This window comes from Rhodnius prolixus, unplaced genomic scaffold (genome assembly GCF_049639745.1).
Source record: "Rhodnius prolixus isolate KJV_2025 unplaced genomic scaffold, Rpr scaffold_4, whole genome shotgun sequence".
NCBI lineage: Eukaryota > Metazoa > Arthropoda > Insecta > Hemiptera > Reduviidae > Rhodnius > Rhodnius prolixus.
Genome location: NW_027411614.1, coordinates 22,489,387 through 22,514,121, shown reverse-complemented (window position 1 = coordinate 22,514,121; position 24,735 = coordinate 22,489,387). Strand labels below are relative to the sequence as shown.

The following is a 24,735-nucleotide window of genomic DNA, read 5'->3' as shown; positions in this document are numbered from 1 at the left end:
AGTAAACCTCTTATTTAGAACAATATCTTTTCTTTTAATAATTTTCTAGGAGTATTTAAAATGTTCCTGTAAGTCAACAACTCGAAAATTGTAAGAGACAGTCGAGTGGGCAAATTAATGTTTGTTTTTTTAAAGGGGACAAAATTTAGTTGAGGGAAAGTAGAAAACTCTATTTAAGGAAGAAAATAGATTAAATTTCTAAATATATTTTTCTAAAAACTACTTCGTTAAGCTTAAATTTAGTGACTATAAAGTTAGAAAACATTTCCTGGGGCTAATTTGTAGGTTTCAAGCACCAAAGCTTTCAAGTTCAAATTTTCCAAGCTGAATGTTTTTTAAATTTTTCTAAATATTACCTCCTAAATTTTTGTTTCCATCAAATTTTGATTAAATTAATAAATCTTGAGAATCCAGTTCTAACTTACGTTAAAGGAACTTATTGGGAGAGGAACAATTTAAAAAATAAGTAAATAACAAAAAATAAAAAAATAATTACAATTTTAACGTATTTTATCGATTGCAGTAAAAGCAGTTCTCTAATTACTAATCCAGACCAAAATAATCGCCAAGATAATATAAACAGTAAACTTGTTGCATTTTTTGCCTTTCCTAATTACTAAAAACAATGTCATCGATGTCCTACTGCCAATCAAATAACCAATGAACGTATGTATGTATATAGAACCAAAATTTCACTATAATTACAGAAATAATTCATTAATATAAGTACACGTACACTGTAATTGAAAAAGGTTGCTATAGAAATAGTGTACTTACATCTGCGGCAGGATGTGCATGCACTATGCAAACAAGATGCGCTTCTATACCAATACCAGAATGTACCCAACTTTTTTCCACATCTATCTCTGGAGCATCTGGAATTAGATAATACAAAGAAAAAAACCTTTTAATATTACTTCACCAAAATTTAGTTAATTTTTGAGATAATACATATATTTTGAACTAGGTTTATTATATCCCTTAACGCGATATAATTCAATAAAATGGTGTCACTTGAGTCAACAAGATCCCTCTATTGCAATTTCAAAATTTTTAGCCAGACTGAAAGCAATTTGATTGTGTTTAGATCATTTTTCTGCTGCGCAACCTTGTTTTTGTCAATGCATCTTCTAAAACAGCTGATGAGGTTGCAGTAAAAAAAAAGCTTAAAAACTGTATTTTCCAGAAAATTAGACGATAAATTTGATCCGTTTCTTATAAATCTTTGTATACGTAACTCCAGTATATACTTTGAACATCAATTTGCATTAGACATACATCAGTATACTTGAATATCAAACTGAAAACATACTCGTATACGTATAATGTGATGCTCATTTCTAGTATGGTATCTAGTAGACTTAAAACCAACTCTGGTTCACTAAGAAGTTAAAATCGCCTAGATTGGCTCTTAGTAGTAGGGAAATGGGGGTTCTGGCACACCTAAAATGTGCACCTTTTTTGTGCAATATGGCCGCCATCCCCACTCCGCCCACACCTACCCCACCCATCCTTATTGACTAATCATCGAATTGGACGAGGGTTTAAGCCACGCCCCCTACCCCCTCATTATTGACTAATCATCGACACACCTAAAATGTGCAAGATGGCTGCCCTCCCAGGCAATTATCGATAGGCCAATGAATATGACGACTGAGAGGTGGGGTAAAGGTAGGTGTCATGTAATAGGAGTAGGGCTGGGTGGGAGTTGAAGGTGGTGTCGTTGAATTCGCCGATTAATGGATTAAGACGGGAGGAAGGGGCGTGGCTTAAAGCCTTCATCCAAGTTCCTGAATGGTCGATTAAGAAGGATGGGGTAGGGGTGGAGGTGTCGTCGAATTCGCTGATTGGACGATTATGAAGGGGTGGGGTAAAGGTGATGTCGTCGAAATCGATAATTGCCTGGGAGGGCAGCCATCTTGCACATTTTAGGTGTGTCGATGATTAGTCAATAATGAGGGGGTAGGGGGCGTGGCTTAAACCCTCGTCCAATTCGATGATTAGTCAATATGGATAGGTGGGGTAGGTGTGGACGGAGTGGGGATGGCGGCCATCTTGCACAAAAAGGTGCACATTTTAGGTGTGCCAGAACCCCCATTTCCCTACTACTGCTCTTCCTAGGAACTTCTTACAGCTCGCTGTCTTTGATGGGTAGAGTCGTCTGTAAAGACAAGAGAATTTTTGTCCTGTGGATGGCAGTGCGCACAAAACACTACGAGCGCCAAACAAGTAGCAGCTTATAGCCACATCATTGGGAAAATACAATACAATTGATTCAGTAACAACTGATTTACTCAGGCTCCTGGCAAACCATCAATTCTATAAGTACTTGGAAATAATTACCATGAGAATTCGTTTCGCAAAAACCAATTCTAGAATTCAGTAACTATGACTTTAAAAGAAGCTGAAAAATTGCAATATTTAGCGGAGACAAAAAAATAAATGAATAATAGTAAATCAATTTCCTTTAACGTTCGACATTTGATACATCAGAAGTGTCCGAACATGTTTTATAATGTTTCACAATTTCAAAAAGACCCTTGATAAAGGAGAAAAAAAGTACTGAAAGAGCATTGTAGGCAAAAAGAGCCATGAAGCTAGAAAGGAAATACTGCCATCAGCATTCCAAACATGATTCAATCACTGCCTTCTTACTTCCTCAAGTATTAAATTTAAATTTTAAATACAAAGTTTATAAATTGGCTTTTCAATAAAGATCATTGAATCAAAATAAAATGTTTTTAGTTTAGAGAATAGATTTTACATAATTGTGTTTCACTAACGAAATGCCGAGGCAGGAATCTCTAGCCTTGCTAAAATGTTGCTTCCGATAACTAAAGCCTCAATCAATCAACCACCGGAAATGACTTTCCGAGTAATATATTTTGTTTGGTTTTTCGCGATTGAAGCATATTTCTTGGAAAAATAAATAAAGGCTCAGCGATGTTCGGTAACAAACACACGAAATTATGACCACTGTCCAGTGCCATGGAAGTGCGAAGAATATAATAACTACCTCTAACAATATTGAGATGGATTAAATAATTCCTAGTATCTCGAGTTTGACCAAAATCGGCTAACCAAAACGGCTACTTTGCCGGAAGCTTTTTGGAATATTTTCCCAAAAATACGTACAACGATTCTGTTGAAAGTTAAAAATAAAGTGATAAACTAATCACTAATCTTTGAATATTTTTAAAGAAAACATAGTTTATTGGAAATCTTGAAGATGTAGGAGTTAAATGTAGCTCTAAAATTGAAACCACCATTTTCTGATCAGGATAAGCAGCTGGATGCGGTGGTCAGTTCAATCAACCACTGCCAACTGTTGCTTCCTTTCTGCCAATATTAGTGGCAGGGTAATGGTTCTTCATTAAAATTCAATATTTAATAAACAATTAATGGAATTCAATTGCATTAAAAGAAAGTGGTTTGAGTGTAAACTAGAAATTGATCAAAATCTCTTGGTTTACAATCTTATCTTTTACAATTGGTGTTACTATCCTGAAGTGATAAGGTTTACAAGTAAATAAAACAAAAGATTAATGCAGGAAGTGGATAGAACAGCCTACATCACCACAACCTGGATCATCCATTGTGGTCTTCTGGTGTGCCTGTTTGTGTAGCGCACAGGTGGGTGTTTGTAGGTGGATATGAACGTGTGTGGTAAGCTCGAGTTGGCCTTTGAGTCCCACATCAGCCACAATCCGCCTATCGGAAGTGCTTCAGTCGTTCCGTATTAGTGTTGAGAATTTAATTAAATGTAGTTTTGATTATAATAGCAAGTATTAGAGAGTTGTGTAGAAGCGAGTTCTTATGGGATTCTTATGGGAGGTTAACGTTAGATTCGATTCAGGTGCTCATGATTATGTTCTTTATATCTCGCTTCTACCAGTGTAGCTCGGAGTAATGTTTTCTGCTATAATTGAAGAATCAAATTCATCTTTACTGCTAACAAGTTCTTCGTTAATATCCAATCTGCGAATTCGCTTAGTACAAACTAAACTTGACTAGGATCAGCCCACAATTCCTTTCCGGTATTGGAAATAGATATTTATGTTGATAAATCATAGATAAAGGAAGTAGTTATCAAGGAGGATAAATATCTAAATACAGTCGTAAACAAGTCTCGTTGTTATTTCGTGTCTTTTAGGTACTTTTACACCAAAACAGTCCCTCCCACCGACTAAAAGTTTGCTCATCCCAAATTTATAAGTAGAAAATTGATTTTTCCCGGTAAAACCGTAACTTTTCCTTCGAAATATTGCCTCAGAATGTTGTCACAACACAGTTAACTTGATATTGCGACATGATGGCGAAGGGGGAGGCCATTTGGTTGAAAGTAATGAAAAGGAAGGATTGAAGAAGAAGAGATTCTTCTTCATTAAATATAATTAATGAGAGAAAAGTCGGCAATTGTTTTCACGAAACAAAATGAACATGAAAATGTAATGACGTGATGAGCAACACTATAATTAATTCATCTTCATTTAATAGAAAATGTGGCCTGGAGTGTATATTACAATAAATTTTATTTTTCGTGTGCTCTCGTGAAACTAATAAAATTATTATTATTATTGCATGGATGGAGGGGAAAGGGGACACTAATTTGTCTTTTAAAGTTGGACGAAACTTTAAATCAAATATCATCATGAAAAGTAACTTCGCTAACTTTGATAGCATAGGAAAGATGCTAAGAGCAATTAAAAGTTAGCTATGAATGGAGGATTGTATGGCCCTAAAAAAATCCATACGACAGAAGAGATAATTTTAATATTAAATTTTATTATTTACATTTATCTATTCTCTTTAAGTGAAAAGGATTTTCCGATTACCCAAAAAACGAATTTTTCTAGGGGAATCAATCAAATAAGAGTAATATACAGGGTGTATACGGAAGAGTGGTCGAAACTTCGGGAGGTGATTCTGGGCATCATTTGCAACAAAAAATTCTATACAGGGTGATCCATTTAAAACCCACCAATCGCTAATAACTTTTTAGGAAAGCGGAATTACGAAAAAACCCATGAATTAAACTATATGTTTTTTTAAGTCTAGTTTTCAAATTTTTTAACCCCGACGCTATATCTTTATTTTTGGCGGAGTTACAGCTAAAAATCCGATTGGAGTTTCATAAGGACCACTGTTTCGACAATGATTATGAAAACTATATGTTTTTTTGGGTCTAGTTTTCAAATTTTTCACCCCCGATGCTGTATCCTTATTTTTAGCGGAGTTACGCTAAACGTTACAACCTGATTAGGGTTCCATAAGGACCACTGGTTTTGACAATGGTTATGAAAACTACATAAAAAACTGTGAAAAATGACGTTGACCCCATTTCGATATCCCTAATATTTGTTGAGATATTTAAGATCAAAGTTACAATTTTATCTATTCGTGAACGGTTTTCAATATTAATTTTCCACCAGAAATACACGTTTTGGGAGGTCCTCTGACTGCAAAAAATGTTATTTGTGACGCAGAGTGAAAAAATAATAATAATTGAAGATTTTAAAACAGTAGTGTTATGTAATGGTTGTGGGTGTCTCAGTATAAACTTGTTTTATCATCAAATAAAAGCAACCAGCACATCATTTTATTGCACCTAGTATGCAAGACTTCTTGACCTATGATTACGGTAAGAATATCGGGAGCAATCATTCATTATAGTTAGTACATCATAATACTTTTTAAAGTAAAATGTAGTCACACGTGGGATTCGTCCTGAGGATCTTCCACTTACGAAGCCACGCTCATGACCACTAGATCAACACCCGCCCCTCTTTGGCAAGATATTCTTACAGCAATCATAGGCTAAGAAGTCTTGCATACTAGGTGCATTAAAATGATGTGTTGGTTGCTTTTATTTGATGATAAAACAAGTTTATACTGAGACACCCACAACCATTACATAACACTACTGTTTTAAAATCTTCAATTATTATTATTTTTTCACTTTGCGTCACCAATAACATTTTTTGCAGTCATAGGACCTCCCACAACGTATATTTCTGGTGGAAAATTAATATTGAAAACCGTTCACGAATAGATAAAATTGTAACTTTGATCTTAAATATCTCAACAAATATTAGGGATATCGAAATGGGGTCAACGTCATTTTTCACAGTTTTTTGTGTAGTTTTCATAATCATTGTCGAAACAGTGGTCCTTATGAAACTTCAAACTTTTAGCTGTAACTCCGCCAAAAATAAAGATATAGCGTCGGGGTTAAAAAATTTGGAAACTAGGCTCAAAAAAACATATAGGTTTTTTTCGAAATTCCGCTTTCCTAAAAAGTTATTAGCGATTGGTGGGTTTTAAATGGATCACCCTGTATAAAATATGGCCCGATTCCGTTTTATATGTTAGATATTTTTAATTTTATGTTTTTTTCAAGGTATTACTACTTTTTAGCAAACACTTGCCTATATTTCTCAACCTACTAAAGCTAAAGTGATTTCAAGAAGCTCATTAGAAAGAAGGTTAAATTTCCTTTTAAAGAAGCTAATTTATATTTTAAAATAACAATATCAAGTGTTTCATTTGGAGGCCCAAACATAAGAAATAGCAAGTTTCTAATTTTTTCCAAAAACTTTGACTTCATTTTTCTCAAAAATATTATATAAGTTTAAAAAATGCACTGTTCATGAAAATCATCTACATGCAAATTACCTTTCGAAAGGTATACAATGCATTGGGATTATTTTAAAAATTGATGCAGAAATCTGATTAATTGAAAAAAAAGTAGGCCTCAAAATAGCGTCTGCATTATGAAAGGAATTCACCTACCATAAGAATATAAATGATCAGAATCATCAAATCCAGTACCATATTTTGCAAACGTGTAATTTAATAATTAATTAATTAAGAACTATATTAGAAAATATATAATTTACAATATAAATAATATATTTAAATTAGTTTAAATGAGGGTTAGGTAGCAATTTCGAAAGAAAGGATTTTCGTTTAACGAGTTTAAATCTGTGTGTTATTCTTTAGTTAATTAGAAAAATATGCTAAATATGTGAATGAAACATAGATTTTCTTGAACTACTCAATAAACTTTTGGAATTAACAGGTTGTGAAGAGCTAATGAATTAGCCGAGAACTTACTTATCGCTCTAATCTAGTGCAGCATGTACTGAGTTTTCAAAGGTGCCTCCTCTGGCTCGCAAGCACATCTGCATTCTCAAATGGCCTCTGTAGGTAACTGATCTGGTGGAATAGCTCTGCGTACCTCAGATATTCTTAGTTTGAGAAATATAGGCAAGTGTTTGTTAAAAAGTGTTAATACCTTGAAAAAACATAGAATTAAAAATATCTATAAAACGGAGCAGAATCGGGTCATAGTTTATATAGAATTTTTGTTGCAAATGATGCCCAGAATCACCTCCCGAAGTTTCGTCCACTACTCCGTGTACACCCTGTATATTTAGTTGTACGAAGTACATACAAAAGCTTTGTCAAATTTGTATTTTTATTTTTTACTTTTTATAATTTCTATTAATTTTCAACTGAGCAGGGTCGAGACTGGCTAGCTGATAGTTAACTCCGTTACTGTTAGAAGTTTCTTCGTTTTACTGTTGGCATGAATTCAACGGTTGACTTTGGTTGTTACTAACACAATAATTTTTTCCCTTCTTTCGTTCATCCAATAAAATTGTTTTAATTAAATAGGTATTCCGTCATTTTAAAAGACCAACACTATAGTTTCGTAATTCACTAAGAGAATTTAAGAAACCCATGAATATGTATGTATTTTAATGAGGAAACGAAATGAAATTGGAAAAGAACTGAAGATGTTCTAAGAGAGCTAATTGAATTTGAATATATGTATACATTTGCGTAAGAACAAGTAAGCAGTTTGTGCGCTGTGGTGTAGAGAAGTGGCATATGTTTTAGAAGGAGATCAAGATGAACGTCAGAGACAAACCTCTAAGTGAATCAGAGGAGTGTAGAAGAAGTAATGAAGAGAGCTGGAGGGCGGAAGTATGACACCAGTTGAATGATATTAAATATCTGTCTCACGGCTGCGCAATGCTGCGAGGAAGTGGTTGGAGGCAAAGAGGAATGAAACTTCTTTGGTGCTGTTAGTCACTCGCACCGACCGTCCGCCTACTTCTTCGTCTTCAGCTCTCTCTCCTCTCTTGCACACACCACAAAATTATCAACCAACCTGCTCCTTATAGTCTTCCTTTGCACCATGATTACCACTTTTTATCTTTTCTCATTTAGATGACCTACAGATTGGGGAGTCATCGTATACCGCAACTACCACCCTTCTACATCGACCTCTCTTAGCCATTTCCTAGCCATGCCATCATTACTGCGATATTAATCGTCCCCTAATGTATAAAAAATTACAGAAGTCTCATTTTTTTTTTTTTAATTTTCTGTCCATTATATTAAAGAATTTTTTTTTTTAACCACCTTTATTGAATTTTTCATCTAAAGGTGAATTAGCTCCCGCAAAAAGTAAATTGAATGACTGATATATGAATAACATGCGAAAAATCCATCTATCCATTGGTGACACTTTAATGAACCCTCTCTGTTATTGACTCATTTTTGAGCAAAATCGCGCTGCCAGTACCGACGATTGTTAGGAAGAGTCAAATATGAGAGCTGATCATTTAGTTGTTGGGATGAGCAGAGAGATGAGAGTGGAATTTTCTGTAACTAACCGCGATTAAATCTCGGCTAAATTAAAACTATCCAGTAGGACAGTTCTATAAGGGTTGATCGTCAAAAACAGCACGAAAAAAAGCGTAACGTTGAAAAACACCCAACATTGACAATTTTTGTCTCTTTTTCTATAAAAGATAAAATTCCCAAATTTTCTTTAAATATATAGAGCAAATCCTCTTTTATAACTGTAACTTTGTTGCAACAACATAGATTAAATAGATTTGAGAGATATAAGTTGCTGAAAATGGGCAAAAAAGGCATTTTCAGAAAATGTTCTTGTTCTTCTTCTTGTTGTTACCTTTCTTTGTAGACAACATAGCATCTAAACGCGAGAACCGATTTTCATAAATGAGGTGTCATTCGATTCGGATTTTTATGTAGATGTGCCCTTTGGGGGTCAAGACGCTGTACATCGAATATGAGAGGAGTTAGCCCCATATATGTGAGGCCCGCTTCAAAATAATCATTACTAATAACTCTTAATTTCTTAGCCCGATTTTGATAAAATTTGGCAGGATGAAAGGATTGGGCCTCCCCTACGTACCATTAAAGCGACGACACAAATGATTTGTGTACCTTGGCGTTTAATCAACCTTATACTTAACTTTTAAAACTGTAAGTTTTTGATAAGATTGTACTTTGAGAGCAGCGAGAATGGTATACCACCCAAGAGGTAAGAGAAGTACGTGAATTGTCTTGCCTATTGTTTCAGCCTGGCTTTACGTCTAATTGCCCAATTAAATCTCTTGGACGGAGACGACTAGCAAACGTAATTTATTATTTTCAAGATCGAGATCGATTTTTCAGAAAAATGGTGACTGATTTATAGTTTCAACAGGATGAAAAAATAAATGCCATTTCAGTCGAGTAAAAATTTTTTTGCCGAGCTTTCGACCTAGGGAATAGGTCATCTTCAGGGTTAGTTTAGAAAGTAATACTTTTACACTCAGTCCATGAACAGACAAGACAGAAGACACACCAACCCTGAAATGTAAAGGTCTTACTTTCTAAACTAGCCCTGACGATGACCTAGTCCCTAGGTCAAAAGCTCGGCAAAATAAATTTTACTCGACTGAAATGGCATTTATTTTTTCATCCTGTTGAAACTATAAATCAGTCACCAAAAAGAATGAATAACAATTGAAAGAGATGATGTTATTAAGTTGGCAACACAACAACCCCCAATAAAGTTTTTTGCTCCAAAAAAGACCCTCTCTGGTGGTTACCAAATCCATAACCTTCACATAATCTAGGACATGACCATTTACAAACATTTAGGTTGTTTATTGCATCTATTGGTTAAACAATGAACACAATTCCTAGGTGAATATGTTTACGGTTAAGCAGTAAATTTACTCAAGTAAGCATGAAGTGTTTCAGTAAATTTTAATCATGAAAAGGGAAATTACCATTTAACCCATTACAATTCTTAAAGTCCCTACTTGTTAGAGTAGAGCGGGTAAAATTAGCCGCTTACCATGCATTTAGTTTGAGGAAATGAAACTTGAACACCAATCTGGGAACTTAAAGGACTTGGTCCGCATGTTTTATGTATGGATTGTCTGTTAAATAATCCACACCAATTCCATCGGCACAGAGCATAAGTTCATTAGAAGAGTACATTGAGAGCCCTTAAACTAAAAAAGCTTAAGTTATAATTAACATTAAGTTTGAACAAAGATGTATTTTAAAATGTACTATTCGAAATATTTTTTTTAGTCTTACTTATTAAAAAATATAATTTATTATTTTACTGTATTATGTATTATGCTTTCTTAAGGGTTTTTGTGTTTTTAAAGCAACTTTATTAAGAAGATAACATCACGATTAACTACGGTTGTAATTTATTTTCGCTTTATCTACGCTGAATAATAGAATACATTATTTATTATCCTTTATTATTATTTGATTGTTTTGTTCTTAGTTTTGGGAATGTATTTTCCGAGCATTTAGTCTCCACAGTTGCTCTAAATACCATTGAATTAGACTTGATTATTTAGTATAAAGTGTTTTTGTTTTCTTTCTTTTGTTATACCAGTTTGTAGAAAGATAAAAGATTTCTACAATTTTTAGTATTCTTTGAAATAGTTTATTATTATTTAATAAAGCTCACTGAGAATAACTATCCTACTTGAGAGGGAGATACTAATAAAATAGTAACTGAGTAGGAAGAAAATAACTTTTAAATGAAACAAAGAAGCAAAAAGAACATTGCAAAAAATAAAATGCTTCTGACTAATTTTGTAAATGGATCTAACTAAAGGAAATGAATTCTTCTTCTTCTTAGCAGGAAGCAGTCATAAGAAATAAAATGAACAAAATCCTTTATAGGAAGAACAAAGCTCATGTAAAGAAGGGAATTAATAATTGAAAAAAGGAAGATACTGTGTTTGTATCATTTGAATCACTAATCAAATATTTTAACTTGTAAACCATTACTTCAGACCTAAACGATTATTTACTTCTTATTACTCTTTCTTACTGCCAGAAGAGGAATGCAACGCAATCGTGCTGATTTTCGAACTTTAATTTTTACCAGAAATATTTATTTAGAAGTAGAGAGAACATAAAAACAAAAAAAAAAAGAACGTAACTTTGCCAATAAGGGATTAATTTGATGGAAAAATGTTTTAGTTGATTAAAAATGCTACGCAAACAGCATTGTCAATGCTTTAGACCAGGGGTCGGCAACCTATTTCAAGTAGAGAGCCATTTTTCCTTAAATAATTTTAAAAAAAATCTTAACCAAGAGCCGCAGGGATGATGGTGTAAACAACTCTGTGGATCATTTGCATACACTGATTATTACTTTATGATATTCAATAACATTTAAATGTTTTATATATTTATTTTTACATATTGCAAACTAAATAAACCAATAAATAATAATTAAACCTGTGATTGATTGAAAAAGCGGCTATCTTATATAATTACGTACTTTGTTTTAATATAATTCAATTCAATTTCCCACCTATCGCATTTAAAATTATTTTTGAAAAATATCTTTACTTTAATAAATGAAATTTTCATTTGTTCCAATAAAATTAAAATATACGATATATTTTGGACAGTCTGAAGAGCCATACAATTTGGATAAAAGAGCCGCATGCGGCTCGCTAGCCGCGGGTTGTCGACCCCTGCTTTAGACCAGTGATTCTCAACCATTGAGTCGCGGCACGCAAAAGTGCAGCGAAAGTTTTGAAGTGTGCCGTCAAATCTTATCTTATTTGTGCAAATTTGGATTTTCTGTGTAAACCAACATAAAAACGAAAAAAAAGAACGAGACTGTTAAATGTAGAAGAAGATATGAGAGTAGTATTATCATTATATTTATTCGTTGTCGGAGAAAAAATATACCATTATTAGTGACAGCCAGAGTACGTTGTGTAAATTATCAAATATACACAACCAGTCTGCAGGAATGAATCACATTCCATTTCTAAAGAGAAGGGGGTCTGCATTAATTTTTTTTGTAGGTAATGGGTCATTTTGGTATAAAAGAGAATGAAATTTTGGACAAACTTGCAAAGGAAGCCAGCAATAGTGGGGGAAATGGCTAATTATAAATTACCACACACCGATATCAAGTGTACAATTGCAAAAACATCACTACAAAAATGGCAGACAGGATTACAATAATGGTAATAAAGGGAGATTCTATAAAACTATGGCAGATCAGTTACCTAGACAACCATGGTTTAAGGGAACTGTCAAATGGTTTGTGAGCGAACCACGTGGTGTGTGGATCGTATCTTCATAGGATCAACAAAATGTCCTCTTCTTTTTGCGTAGATTGCAATGAGAAGGAGGATTTCAAACATATAATAATGATATGTCCACGTTATGTGGTAGAAAGGAAACGAATGTTTGACGACATATACAGGTATTTAGATGCTCCATTTCGTTACGAAGACATAATATTCTCCACCAATATCTACTCGTATGTGCTTAAATCTGCAGCAGAGCTAGCAAAGAAATATGAATGTATTTAAAAGTTATAGCCGATCAGAATGAATGGAGGAAAATGATTAGAGAAGGATTACGCAATTAAAATTGAATCCAGCATTTCAGAATTAATTTTCTCGATTAATTAGTACGATTATCACATTTACAGTTCCTCGAAAAATAATTTAAAAGAACAAAATAATAATTACTTAAGAAAATTTGACAAAACCTATAAATAGGGTAGTTGAAAGAGAACTCTGTCTGATTAATGCTAACAATATTCTCTAGCCGCTGAATTTCCCTAAATTCAGGTAGGTAAAGTCAGAGCCTTTGGAGGGGGGGATATTTTACAAGGTTTTGTTGCTGTTAGAAACAACTATATTTACAACGCTCGCGGTGACTATATTGACTATAACGCTGTTCGAGTAGAGTGCCCTATAATAATGTGAATGTTGTTGCTGTCTTTACTACCTCTGAACTGACTAAATGCCAACATAGTCCAACAGACATAAATATATATATTCATATAGTCAAGTAAGTGTAAAACAACCATTCAATCTCCCATCCCTTACTACATCATAATTCATCTCCCTCGCCTTGCTACCAACACTCTGGTATAAAACTCAAACGCATAACGAAAACATCTCCCTGTTTGTGCTACACTATCTCATCGATGCGTCACTACCTGTCGGTTTTTATGTGCCGTAACACAATCCAGCATTATACCTATTTTGAAAGGTTACGCTCCATTACTCCGCATTGAAACGAGCGTTTATGTAGTCTTTTTTTTTTATAATATATATAACAATACAATATAGTTCGATTTTCTAGATTCAAATCAGCCATTTTCATGTTCTTTTACTGTAGGTAAGGATTATATTGGGATCATCCAAAATTTTCATAGAGTAAAAAATTTCTTGTTTTTTCTGGGAATATGTAAATCATAACATATTTATAGTCAATTATAAGGCGCCACGGTAGCCGAACGGTAAGAGACGAGACCTGCAAAACTAATATGTATTGTGGTACTGGGTTCGATTCTCTGTCAAGACCTTGGATTTTAATTAAATGTTGAATAAGAGAACTTAATAGTAAAGTATGTTTGCTAATCGCCTCTGTCCAAGACACCTAATTGGTAGTTGGACGTAAAGCCTGTCTGAAAAAATAGGCATTACTTTACTTATACTTTTTATAAATACACTGAGCCTACTTAAGCCTATTTAGCTTCCATTCACTTAACTATTCTTAGCATGGCTGCGCGGAGCCCTAGGTTATCGAAATTCCTTCCGGACATTCCTCTTGATTCATCAATTTAGCCGACAAGTGCCAGCGGGGATAATATATGGACCACCACCACCACCACCATTTTGTAGCAACCTACATTAATTATCTATTTATCAAATGTAATCCGGTGTTATTGTAAGTAAATATATTAATAGATATGGTAACTTACACACTAAGCAGCCTATTTACTTCACTAAGTACTTCGCTGTGCAGAACTTGTAAAAACTGTCCCTTCTTACCCTAGGACAGACAACCTAGATGAACCGGAGATAAAATTCTAGCCTAAATAATGGTACTAAGATTAAGATTCTAATAGTGCGACCCTTAAAGCCTACGCCACTGCGACCCCTTTGGATCTATTGTGGCTCCCCAACTTTAGAGCTCGCCCCCCAGCAGACCTGTCCGTTTAATCAGACTCTTAATTCTGGAGAGCGACTCTGGGTAAAGCTCACAGGCCTTGGTTTTTCCACCCCGAGAAGTAACATCCTTAGCCAGAGACAAGCCCCTCACACTGACACAACACATGCAGCGCCGATTCCTCCTCTTCCTGACAGAACCTACAAAGGCTATTATCAGTCAGGCGATGGATGTGTTTTCTGAGCCTGCAGTGGCCGAAACAATGTTAATAACATTAATATTTTCGTTCTTTAGAGTACAGTTACCTTTATAAATACATTCACGGAGATAAATGCATTATATAGTAATACATTATTATGTATAGTAAATAAATAGATCTTGCCAATAAATAAATTCATACCAACAACAGCATTTCTACAAAACTGCTACACAAGGACTTTCAATTTTTCGATTTGTTGCACCTTCAGTAATCGATATTTCTTTAAATTTTACTTAAACATGAACTGAAAGCTTAGTAAACTTGATCAAGAAGATTGTTAAGAGAATAAAACGCTAGAGGTTTGTTTACTAATTCTACATGCATATAAATATTTAAGAACGATTTGCGAAATAAGTTTAGAGATTGTTTTTCACTAAAGCAGATAAAAAAAAAAAAAAACAGCTTCGTTATAACACCATTTAAAAATATATGAGGAGACAGCAGGACATTCAACTGGTAGCCAAGCGGGCAGACAGGAGAAAAACATTAAGTACTGGCAAGATGCATGGTGGCCATTGAGTGGAGGGTGCGCCCGATGCCGGAGAAACAAGACAAAGCTGCAGCAGTTTGTGCATTCTGGAGACGCCACTAGGTCTGTCCCATAGTAGTAAACCTTTTACATTCTATTCCATAACTGTACATTCCTTTAACATGGTCTCCAGTAAAATTTATAATGTATAGTACTATTACAAACGTATAATACGAAATATCATGCAAATACAAGATTATGATGTCTACCACTCTCCTTCTGGTTCTTAAACCAGTTTAATTGTAAATTATGATCTAATAGTGCGGTATGGAATAGCCCAGCAACTACAACGCTTATTAATATCACCATCAGATATACATACGAGGGTCGTTTGAAAAGTCCGTGCAAAAATAAAAACTACTTAATTTTTTGGGGTAAACCTTTTTTATTTTTCAACATAGTCTCCTTTTAGGCTTATACACTTCGTCCAACGCTGCTCTAGTTTGTTGATCCCTTCCGAATAATAGAATTTGTCCAAGTCTGAAAAATAGCCATTCGTTTCTACAATCACCTCCTCGTTTGAATAAAATCTTTTTCCCGCCAGCCATTTCTTCATATTGGGGTACAAATAGTAGTCCGAGGGAGCCAAGTCTGGAGAATAGGGGGGATGTGAAACGAGTTAGAACCCTATTTCCTTTAATTTTGCGACCACAACTGCTGAGGTGTGAGCTGGTGCGTTGTCGTGATGGAAAAGGGCTGTTTTGTGGGCCAATCGTGGGCGTTTTTCTTGCAGCTCGGTTTTCAAACGGTCCAATAACGATGAATAATATGCACCTGTAATAGTTTTACTCTTTTCCAGATAGTCGATGAGGATTATTCCTTGCGAATCCCAAAAGACAGTCGCCATAATCTTTCCGGCCGAAGGGACGGACGGTCTTCGCCTTTTTTGGCGCAGATTCCCCCCTTGGTAACCCATTGTTTAGATTGTTCTTTGGTCTCAGGAGTGTAGTGATGTATCCATGTTTCATCCACAGTGACGAAACGACGCTTAAAGTCCTGCGGATTCTTCTGGAACAGCTGCAAACCGTTCTTGCAACACTTCACACGATTTCGTTTTTGGTCAAGCGTGAGCAATCGCGGCACCCATCTTGCGGATAGCTTTGTCATGTCCAAATGTTGATGCAAAATATTATGTACCCGTTCATTCGAGATGCCCACAGCACTAGTAATCTCACACACCTTCACTCTTCTGTCATCCATCACCATATTATGGATTTTATCAATGATTTCTGGAGTAGTAAACTCAACAGGGCGTCCAGAACGTTCAGCGTCACTTGTGCCCATATGGCCACTCCGAAAATTTTGAAACCACTTATAAACTGTTCTAATCGAAGGTGCAGAGTCACCATAATGTTTATCAAGCTTCTCTTTAGTCTCCTGAGGCATTTTGCCTTTCATAAAGTAGTGTTTAATCAACACACGAAATTCTTTTTCGTCCATTTTTGGAAAATCACTCGACTTCCTCGATTCAAACGAATGCCAAACACAAAGAAATAGACCGATCTGGCTGAAACTTGGTGTGTGTTCTTCCAAGAGATGCTACTAACTAAACATAACCTCGATACGCGCCAGTGGTGCTATCTCTCTGACTTTGCCCGGACTTTTCAAACGACCCTCGTAATAACATTATGTTCTATTTTCAAAGAATCTTTATTTAATTATTGAAGTTGATCGATTTCCAAAACAAAATTTTCTATAAGTAAAAATGTAACATGGCGATGTTGCCTAGCACTTTAGAGGAAGTTGGACCCCGATAGCTTGGGACATTGTCATCCACGGCCTGAGTTTCCGTAAACTGACAGATTTTCTGTCCACGACACTTAATGGGTAATTAGACGTTTAGCCCCGTCTGAAATAAATAGGCGATTACTTCATTAAAGCTGATCCTAGAACCGGATAGCACCGTCAGAGATGGAGGGAATACTATTACATCTCCTAACTGATTGCATCCCTGTTGTTAAGAAAATTCAGTAAACATGAGAAACTATCAAATGCTGTAGGATACAGACTCTCTAGATCTCACTCGGATCTCAGACTGTGCGTTTTAGAGAGGATGTTATAGAAATTCACCAAGCCCTAATTAGAGAGGTTCAATAGATCTTTAAGATCACACTGATATACTTGGAAAAAGTAACATTGCTTTGATTTCCAGCAATATATAGATTTATGAGCAAGAATTGTTCAGATTTAAAGCCTCGAAGAAATCCATTTCCTTGTAATAATTCTGTGAGTATTACAGCCACCTTTTTTTGGAGGGCATCTAGAAAGAAAGATTGTAGACAAACAATCAGTTGAGAAGTGGGTTCTGGGGTAGGAAATTAATAATAATATAATGATGGACGGTAAGTAAAGTAAGGAGGAGAAAATAAAAGTATAAATCAATTAATAAATTAAATAATTTTAAAAAACAAAATTAAAAAAGAAAGCTTATTCATAAAATGGCTAAAAATGGCAATAATATTTATTCCTTTTGGATCAATGAATCATTTACCAAAAATGATGAATAATATTCTACAAAACAAAAAAGTTTATTTTTTCTAATCTTTTATTGGAATTTACCACTGCAACGATTGTCGCAACAAGCAAATCTGGTACCTGATAAAAAATAAAAAATAAAAGAAAATCAAAATGGAGTGGAGCAGGCACTCAGTGGTGTCACTCCAGTAACGTGCTCTTGCTATACTGCTCTCACGATAAGAGTAGATCTTCTCTTCAATCTCCTTAGAGGATTACCTGGTAATGTGGAGGAAGATAGGTGTTCTATGAGAGGGTTAGGATGAGCTGCTGTAGAGGAATAAAATTTGAGAAGACGAGTGTTAGCAAGATCTTTAATGAAAGGGATTTTGAGGTCATTATAGATAGGTTAGATACATAGAACGGAGTTAAAACTTCTTAACAGAAGTTTTCGAAGTATTTTTGACTGTAATGTCTGGAGGCGTAGTGAGTTGGAACGCAAGAAAATAAAATAAAAAGTTGGAGTACGACAGAACCGAACACGGCCTATTATATTGGAATTGCTTATTCCGTTGCTCTACTGAATAACCCAATTATAAAGCACAAGATACCTATACACACTGAGGTTTCCTTAATGGTGCTTTAACGGAAAACACAAGAGTTAACACAAATTATCTCAGAATTTCAAAATAAGAAAATAAACATTACACATAATGATAAATATGGAATAAAACAGAAAGAAGAAAATCTAAATCTAAACAGAATAATCCCCGTTTGTAGATGTCTTTAGAAATCCCCTACAATCTCCTTTTTACCTAATTAGTGTTAGAAAACACAAAAATAATCTGTTAATATAGAGTAACCCTAAAGAAAATAAAATGAAAACAAATATAGAATCGTGCAACAAAAAGGCGTTTTCTTTCCAACGGGGACGGCAACAGGTTGGTTAGTTTTGTTTTGACTCAATTTAAAATGAATTATCGCTAACAGTTAGTTTTCCACCAAACACCGAGTCACCTGTATTCTTGCTTTTTCGCACTCCGCTTAGTCCTGCCCTAGCTGGAAAATCCGAGAAAGCCCCGCATGACATGTACTTTCTCTTCTGATGGGGCCAGTTCCAATTTTTCCCCAGAGGCAACGTATTATACATTTTTACTATTTCCTTACCTTACTCCGGGAAATTCACAGAGCCGTAGCCACGTAATGCTTCTCTTGTTATAATGTTCTTTGTCCCCTTTCTTCAACCACCTTGCAGAGATGCCCCATATTTCTTTCTAACTTAACACCAAATTGTTTTACAGCTAATTCTTAATTGTAACACCAAATTTCTTACAGTTCTATACCTGTTACACTTATCTTAAAGCAATACTAAAGAAGCAAAAAGTAAGGTAACGTCTTTTTTTCAGTTGGGCTTTACGCCCAACTACCAAATTAGGTGTCATAGACGAAGGCGACCAGCAAACTTTTTTTACTATGAATTTTTCATATTAACCATTAAAAGTAAAGTAACTATTTCTTCAGGCGGGGCTTAACGTCCAACTACCAAGGTGTCGTGGACGGAGGTGACTAGCAAACATACTTTACTGTAAATTTCTTTTATTAACCATCCAAGGACTAAGACCGGGAATCGAACCCAGTACCACAATGCATATTAGCTTTGCTGGTCTCGCCTCTAACCACTCGGCTACCGTGGCGCCTATTGCATCATTTGAACACTTATTTTTCATAACTATCGTCTACTTAAAAGACGTGCTCGTATTGAAGCACATAAAGGTGTACGGGAACATAACGTACCTTCTGTCAAATTATGTTCTCCGCACTGAAATATTCTCTATAATAACGATTATGTAAGGCCCATTAACTACTAAATAAAATCCAAGGCCTAGACCTGCAATCGGAACCAATATAAATATTATCTAGTCTTATAGACTATCTAAATCCATCTGACAACAACTTCCTTTATTAAGGTTTGATAGTGGTAACGGAGAATCTAGTAAATGGCCTAAATAGTAAGTAATTAGTCAGCAAAATATCTCAAATTTTTATACAATTATTACAAATTTAAAATATTATCTCCACGCATTTTAATAAAATATAAGTTCGACCTGTTTTTACCTTTATAGTAAAAGGTTAGAGTTCGCCTCATTTAATGTAAATTTTTGTTAAACTATACAATTTAAGATACAATTTAATGCGCTTTGAAGAAAATTTAATATTGATTCTTTAGTAAAATAATTCAACTCTCTCGACTAATTGTCAATTTCATTGTATTTATTTCTGGTATTCACTTATACAAAAGACTATTTTATTCTTCAATAAATATCTTTTCATACAGCACGAAGAATTTGTGGGATTCCACATATCTAGATTGATGAAAGCGCTTTATAATCAGTTTTATGACAGATTCCTATGGGATGTAATTGGGCAGTTTCACGTTGTTTGGGAAGCAATAACGATTGAAGTAAATCATACGAACTGTAATTTGGCATTTTTTATTTAATGTCTAGCCATTTTTTTTTTTTAAATAATTTTTCCGGCATTTGAAACTGATTAATTTCACAAAAAATAAAAATAAAAAAAGTTCCACACAGTCACTTCTACGCTAATCCATCTTGATGCGTAAAAAACAGTTTATCTAATGACTAGCATTTATTTCGAAAACCTAACAAAAAAAAATCTTAAAAATAACTGAGTAATACTTCGATTACGAATGAGGAATGATTCGTACGGGCTATTAATGTACACGATCGATAGCAGCTGACTTAGATTAATTCACGATGCTGCAGAACAATAGGTCTGATTGGATTGTAATTGAGATTGCCCTATCATCTGGATTCTAGTAAGTAGTCTAAATTTAGCATGCACCTCTTTCTAGAGCGATTAGTTTTAGAAACTTAGTTCACAAGAAAAAGATGTTTAAAGGCTTCTAGATATTAAATAAAAGAAAAGATTTAATCTTTATTTTATTTTATTTTTTCAACAGTTCGCCATATTCCGGTGGTCGGCAACATTTCTTACAAGCGGGTCGTTTTTTAATTTTTTACACAAAACTTTTTGCTGCTGAGTCACATCACTTCCACTTTAGATTACAAATTTTACACATGGGATAATCCAATATAAAAGTAAAAAAAGTTAAGTAAAGTAATTGCCTATTTTTCTTTTTTTAGGCGGGCTTTACGTCCAACTACCAATCAGGTGTCATGGACGGAGGAGACAAGCAAACGTACTTTACTGTAAAATTTCTTTTATTAACCTTTAAATAAAGGTTATAAAATCCAAGACCTAAAGACCGGGAATCGAACCCAGTACCACAATGCATATTAGCTTTGCAGGTCTCGCCTCTTAACCGCTCGGCTACCTACAGTGGCACCTGATCATCCAATATATCTTAAATAGATAATTTAAAATTAATTATCATCAAACCCTTTAATTTATAACTTAAAAGAGATCATAAAATGTTAGCAGATAAGTTTAAATTTTAATCGTGTACTCGCTGCATAATAATAGAATTTCATCTCAATTTGCATCACATCTCAAAACAAGAACACTTTAATTCGTTGGCAAGAATACCCACCGATTGTCGTAATTAAGAATTGTTTACTGAGGACACTAAAATTTTCCCAATGGGTCACTAGGTAACCCGCGGGTCATAGGATGCCGACCACTGCTATAGTTAATACCAAATTTGAACTTACAGAAAATGTAATACTACGATGCAGCAAGAGGTTGGGAAGTGTGAAGATCGTAGGGCCAACGGTCACGAGGGGATTTTCTTTTAGCTCCGTTATGTGAACCACACATCTTCTAACCAGCCTTTTTTAATCTGTGCAGCATCTTTATACTGAAATTGTCCAACTGCATCTTTCTAAGCAATTGATTTTTTTTAAGTAAACACGTTTCTAATAAACAAGTTTTTTTTTTTTGCCAAAGTTTAGAGAAGATCTTTAATGCATTTTTGAGAAAAAGTCGTTCTCAGTGCTTTAGTGTCATTTATTGTTCGGCAAGAATCGCATGAGATCTGTGATTAAGTTGCTTATGGTTACCTGAAAGGAAATAGTTTCGTGTTTGGCGTGTTTGTGTATGTGAGTGTATCCACCGTAACTCAAAAACGAAAAATTACAGATTGTTCTAATAATATTTAGCTCAGGTGCTAAAAGAAGATGCCACAAGAATTTAGTCAAAACAAAGTTCCAATGAACACATCTACCGAATAGATTTTTAAGATCTTCTAAAAAAACACTTTTCTTTCAGTTTTTCCTATAATTAGATCTATATTTATTTGAAAGTTTTTTATTTAGGCTTTCCTCCAAAACGCCATTTACTGTTTATTGTTCTGGCCTGCCATCTGTACTTCATTTATAGGAATTAAACGAAAGACTGCATTTCCAATTTGACGAAATTCAGTAGACGTGAAACGCCACTTCACCGAAAATAATTTTCAGTATTTTATTATTTTCTCACTTTAATGACTACTGCGATTTTATTTACTTTTTCTAAATGATAACAAACACATAAATCTACAACTTTTGCTAGAACAATTTTCCGCCGGAATTCGGTAAAATATTCCTCGGTAAGGGTGGACTGATTCCTTCTTTATTTGATTTTATTTATTTTCACAACTGCAGTATAGTTTTGCATCAAGTGAAGCTGATACAATATGATAACAGAATAAATACATGAATAGCAAGAGGGGAGAATTCACCCACTGGTGAAACTCCCAAAGAGGTACAGTTCACTACTGTACATTGGCACTTACTTCATTTAGAAGATCGCGTGGCCACCTGCGCTTCAACCGCCTGGGAGGATTTCCTGCTAGAGTAGTAAGTTGGGCTACTATTGGATTAGGATGTGAGGTGATTGATGTGTGGAATTTAATATAACCGGATCTTATAGCTTCTGAAACTTAAGGAACAAGGAAATCTCGGAGCAAATTAGAGTTAGAGACATAGTAAGGAGTATTTGCGATTCGACGGAGTGTTTTTTTGACTGGAAGGTTTAGATTTTGTAGATATTGGAAGCTTTGGCTGAGCCCCAAAGTTCCATTCCGTCAGGCAGGTTTCAGTATCTTAGTGTAGATAAGTCGTTTATTCTCTAGTGAGAGTTTAGATCGCTTGTCGAGATGTCTAGAGAGAAGTCTGAATCGTCAGTTTAGTTCTTTCCGTTTGAGACTAGAGTGTGGATTTCCAGGTTATTCCTCCTAAAGTTAAAAAAAAAAAAAGGTTCGAAAACTTCCAAGTTTTGAAGAAAATATTTTAATTGAAACTTCGAGATCAGTGATAAGATAAAGCGATGTGTGTTCTTTTTTAAATATAATCTTGGTTCAACTGACAGAAGTAAATGTAAAGCTCTTTTTTATACAGCGAGTATTATTCTTACAAAAAGCAGCACGCTGTTTAAGAAAGCATATAGTTCAGCTCTACTAGTCAATTTGGAAGACAGACATTTCTAGCAACAAATGAACATTTTTCATTTCTATGCAACTCTGTGCGTAGACAATGCCGCGCCATGATGTGTACACACTGGAGTGTTTGCTAACCCTGAGGGTAAGAAAAAAAACCTGAACTATTTGCTCCGGTCGAGATTAGCAAGCGACGGAAAAAGGAAAGCGCAGCAATAATTTACCAGGCCAATAGACTGGAGAAGTTATTGCAAGAAAAAGGAGACGCGCACCCTGGAGCTCGCTAAGTACACAAATAGATCCTGCTGGGCTTTCTTTAGACAGCGCCAGTGTGACACCCCAGTGAGATCTCTCTATTCAAAACTTGCCTCAATATCTCCTTTCTCATTTCCTCCACTTCATTCTAAAGCTTGTGGCAACAATATCATAGCCTCCCTTTCTTGTCCTCATTACTGTGCCTGCCAGTGGCCTTCTTTATACCACTATTCCATCTCCCGTTTGTTCTATATTTACGTACTGTGAGTAGGTAATGGCAAGCAGAGAAAGAAATAAGAGAAATGGGATTATTGAATTGCCATTTCGATCGACATCAGTCTCCCTCTAACCCGTAACTCCACAATATTTCCTCCGGCTTCCCTCTCACCAACCCCCCTCCTAAAAAACCGCTCCCCTGTTTTTCTCTCGGTTCTTCATCCTGGCGGATTCATTAGAATAAACTGAGCCGGCGGTGTGCGATGTCATTTCTCGGTTCAGCGATCCGTATATGTCTCTTTACTTCATTTCTCCATCCTCTAACCTTACGGCGCTATTGATACTGCATATATATATATATATAGAGCAAGCAAATCGATTATACAAATACAGAATTACAAATATTTCCACAATATAGTAAAAAATATACTTTATACTTTTTTTTTCAGATGAAGAATATATTAACCAATTCAGCTTTACTCACATTTGTGCTGATTCTATACAAAAGTATGAAGGAATAAGCATAAAAAGGGGCGAATCATGCACTTAAAATTGCAAATGTTTCCCAAGAAATCTTAGCAAGGTCTACTGAAATTTAAGGTAAACAGTACCTGTTTATTCATATATTAATTATTATTGTTACCGCTGTTAATTTAAAGCCATACAAGCTCATTTCAGCGCCCTACTATTCCTGGAAAGTGTCCTTTCGTCATCACTATTCCTGAATGGAACTATGAGTTCTGAGTGGCTTCTAGGAGGAGCAGCTAGATTCGAATCCGGAACCTCCGTGTCGCAACCAGTGTTCCCTCTAATTTTTTGTGATCTGTTTGCGCACTTTTTTCAAAATAAACAAATTTTGTGCGGCAATTTAAAAAAGTGCATATAATAAAAAAAAAAGACAATACAATAATAGTATTAATATTCAGCCAAATTTTGTACCTACTTATACGCATTGACTCGATCTCACAGCATACCACACATTTCAACGGAACACAATGAAAAAACTACCCTAAAAACAAGTCAAATCTTTAGTTCGTGAAGACAGAATTTAGCTGATTACTGGGGCTTCTCTTTTCCATTCAAATGGAAAATAAGAAAATTTAAATACAATATAATAACGTTGTCTGCTTCTAATTTTTTCAATTAACACATTCGTCAAAACAAACAAACAAGAACAACAATTCACAGTTACTTATTATTGAACAATTTTAGAATTAAGGATTACATTTTTTATTAATGGCATTTATTTTATAACTTCTCTCTCCTGCCTTTTGGTGTTAACCATTCTGCATAAATTTACTTAAATCTACAAAAAAAAATTATGCGCGCGAATATTTTTCATGTGCG

General features: G+C 34.8%; 1 protein-coding gene across 2 annotated transcripts in view; it reads right to left on the bottom strand.

Annotated features, from left to right (window-relative positions):
- Positions 1–24,735, bottom strand: part of LOC141456057 (opioid-binding protein/cell adhesion molecule homolog) — an 869,090-nt gene that overhangs the window by 171,402 nt on the left and 672,953 nt on the right. For both annotated transcript variants that reach the window (XM_074131654.1, XM_074131655.1), the window contains one exon: positions 778–875. In XM_074131654.1, the coding sequence (XP_073987755.1) occupies positions 778–875 (98 nt within the window). The remainder of the gene's footprint in view (positions 1–777; positions 876–24,735) is intronic.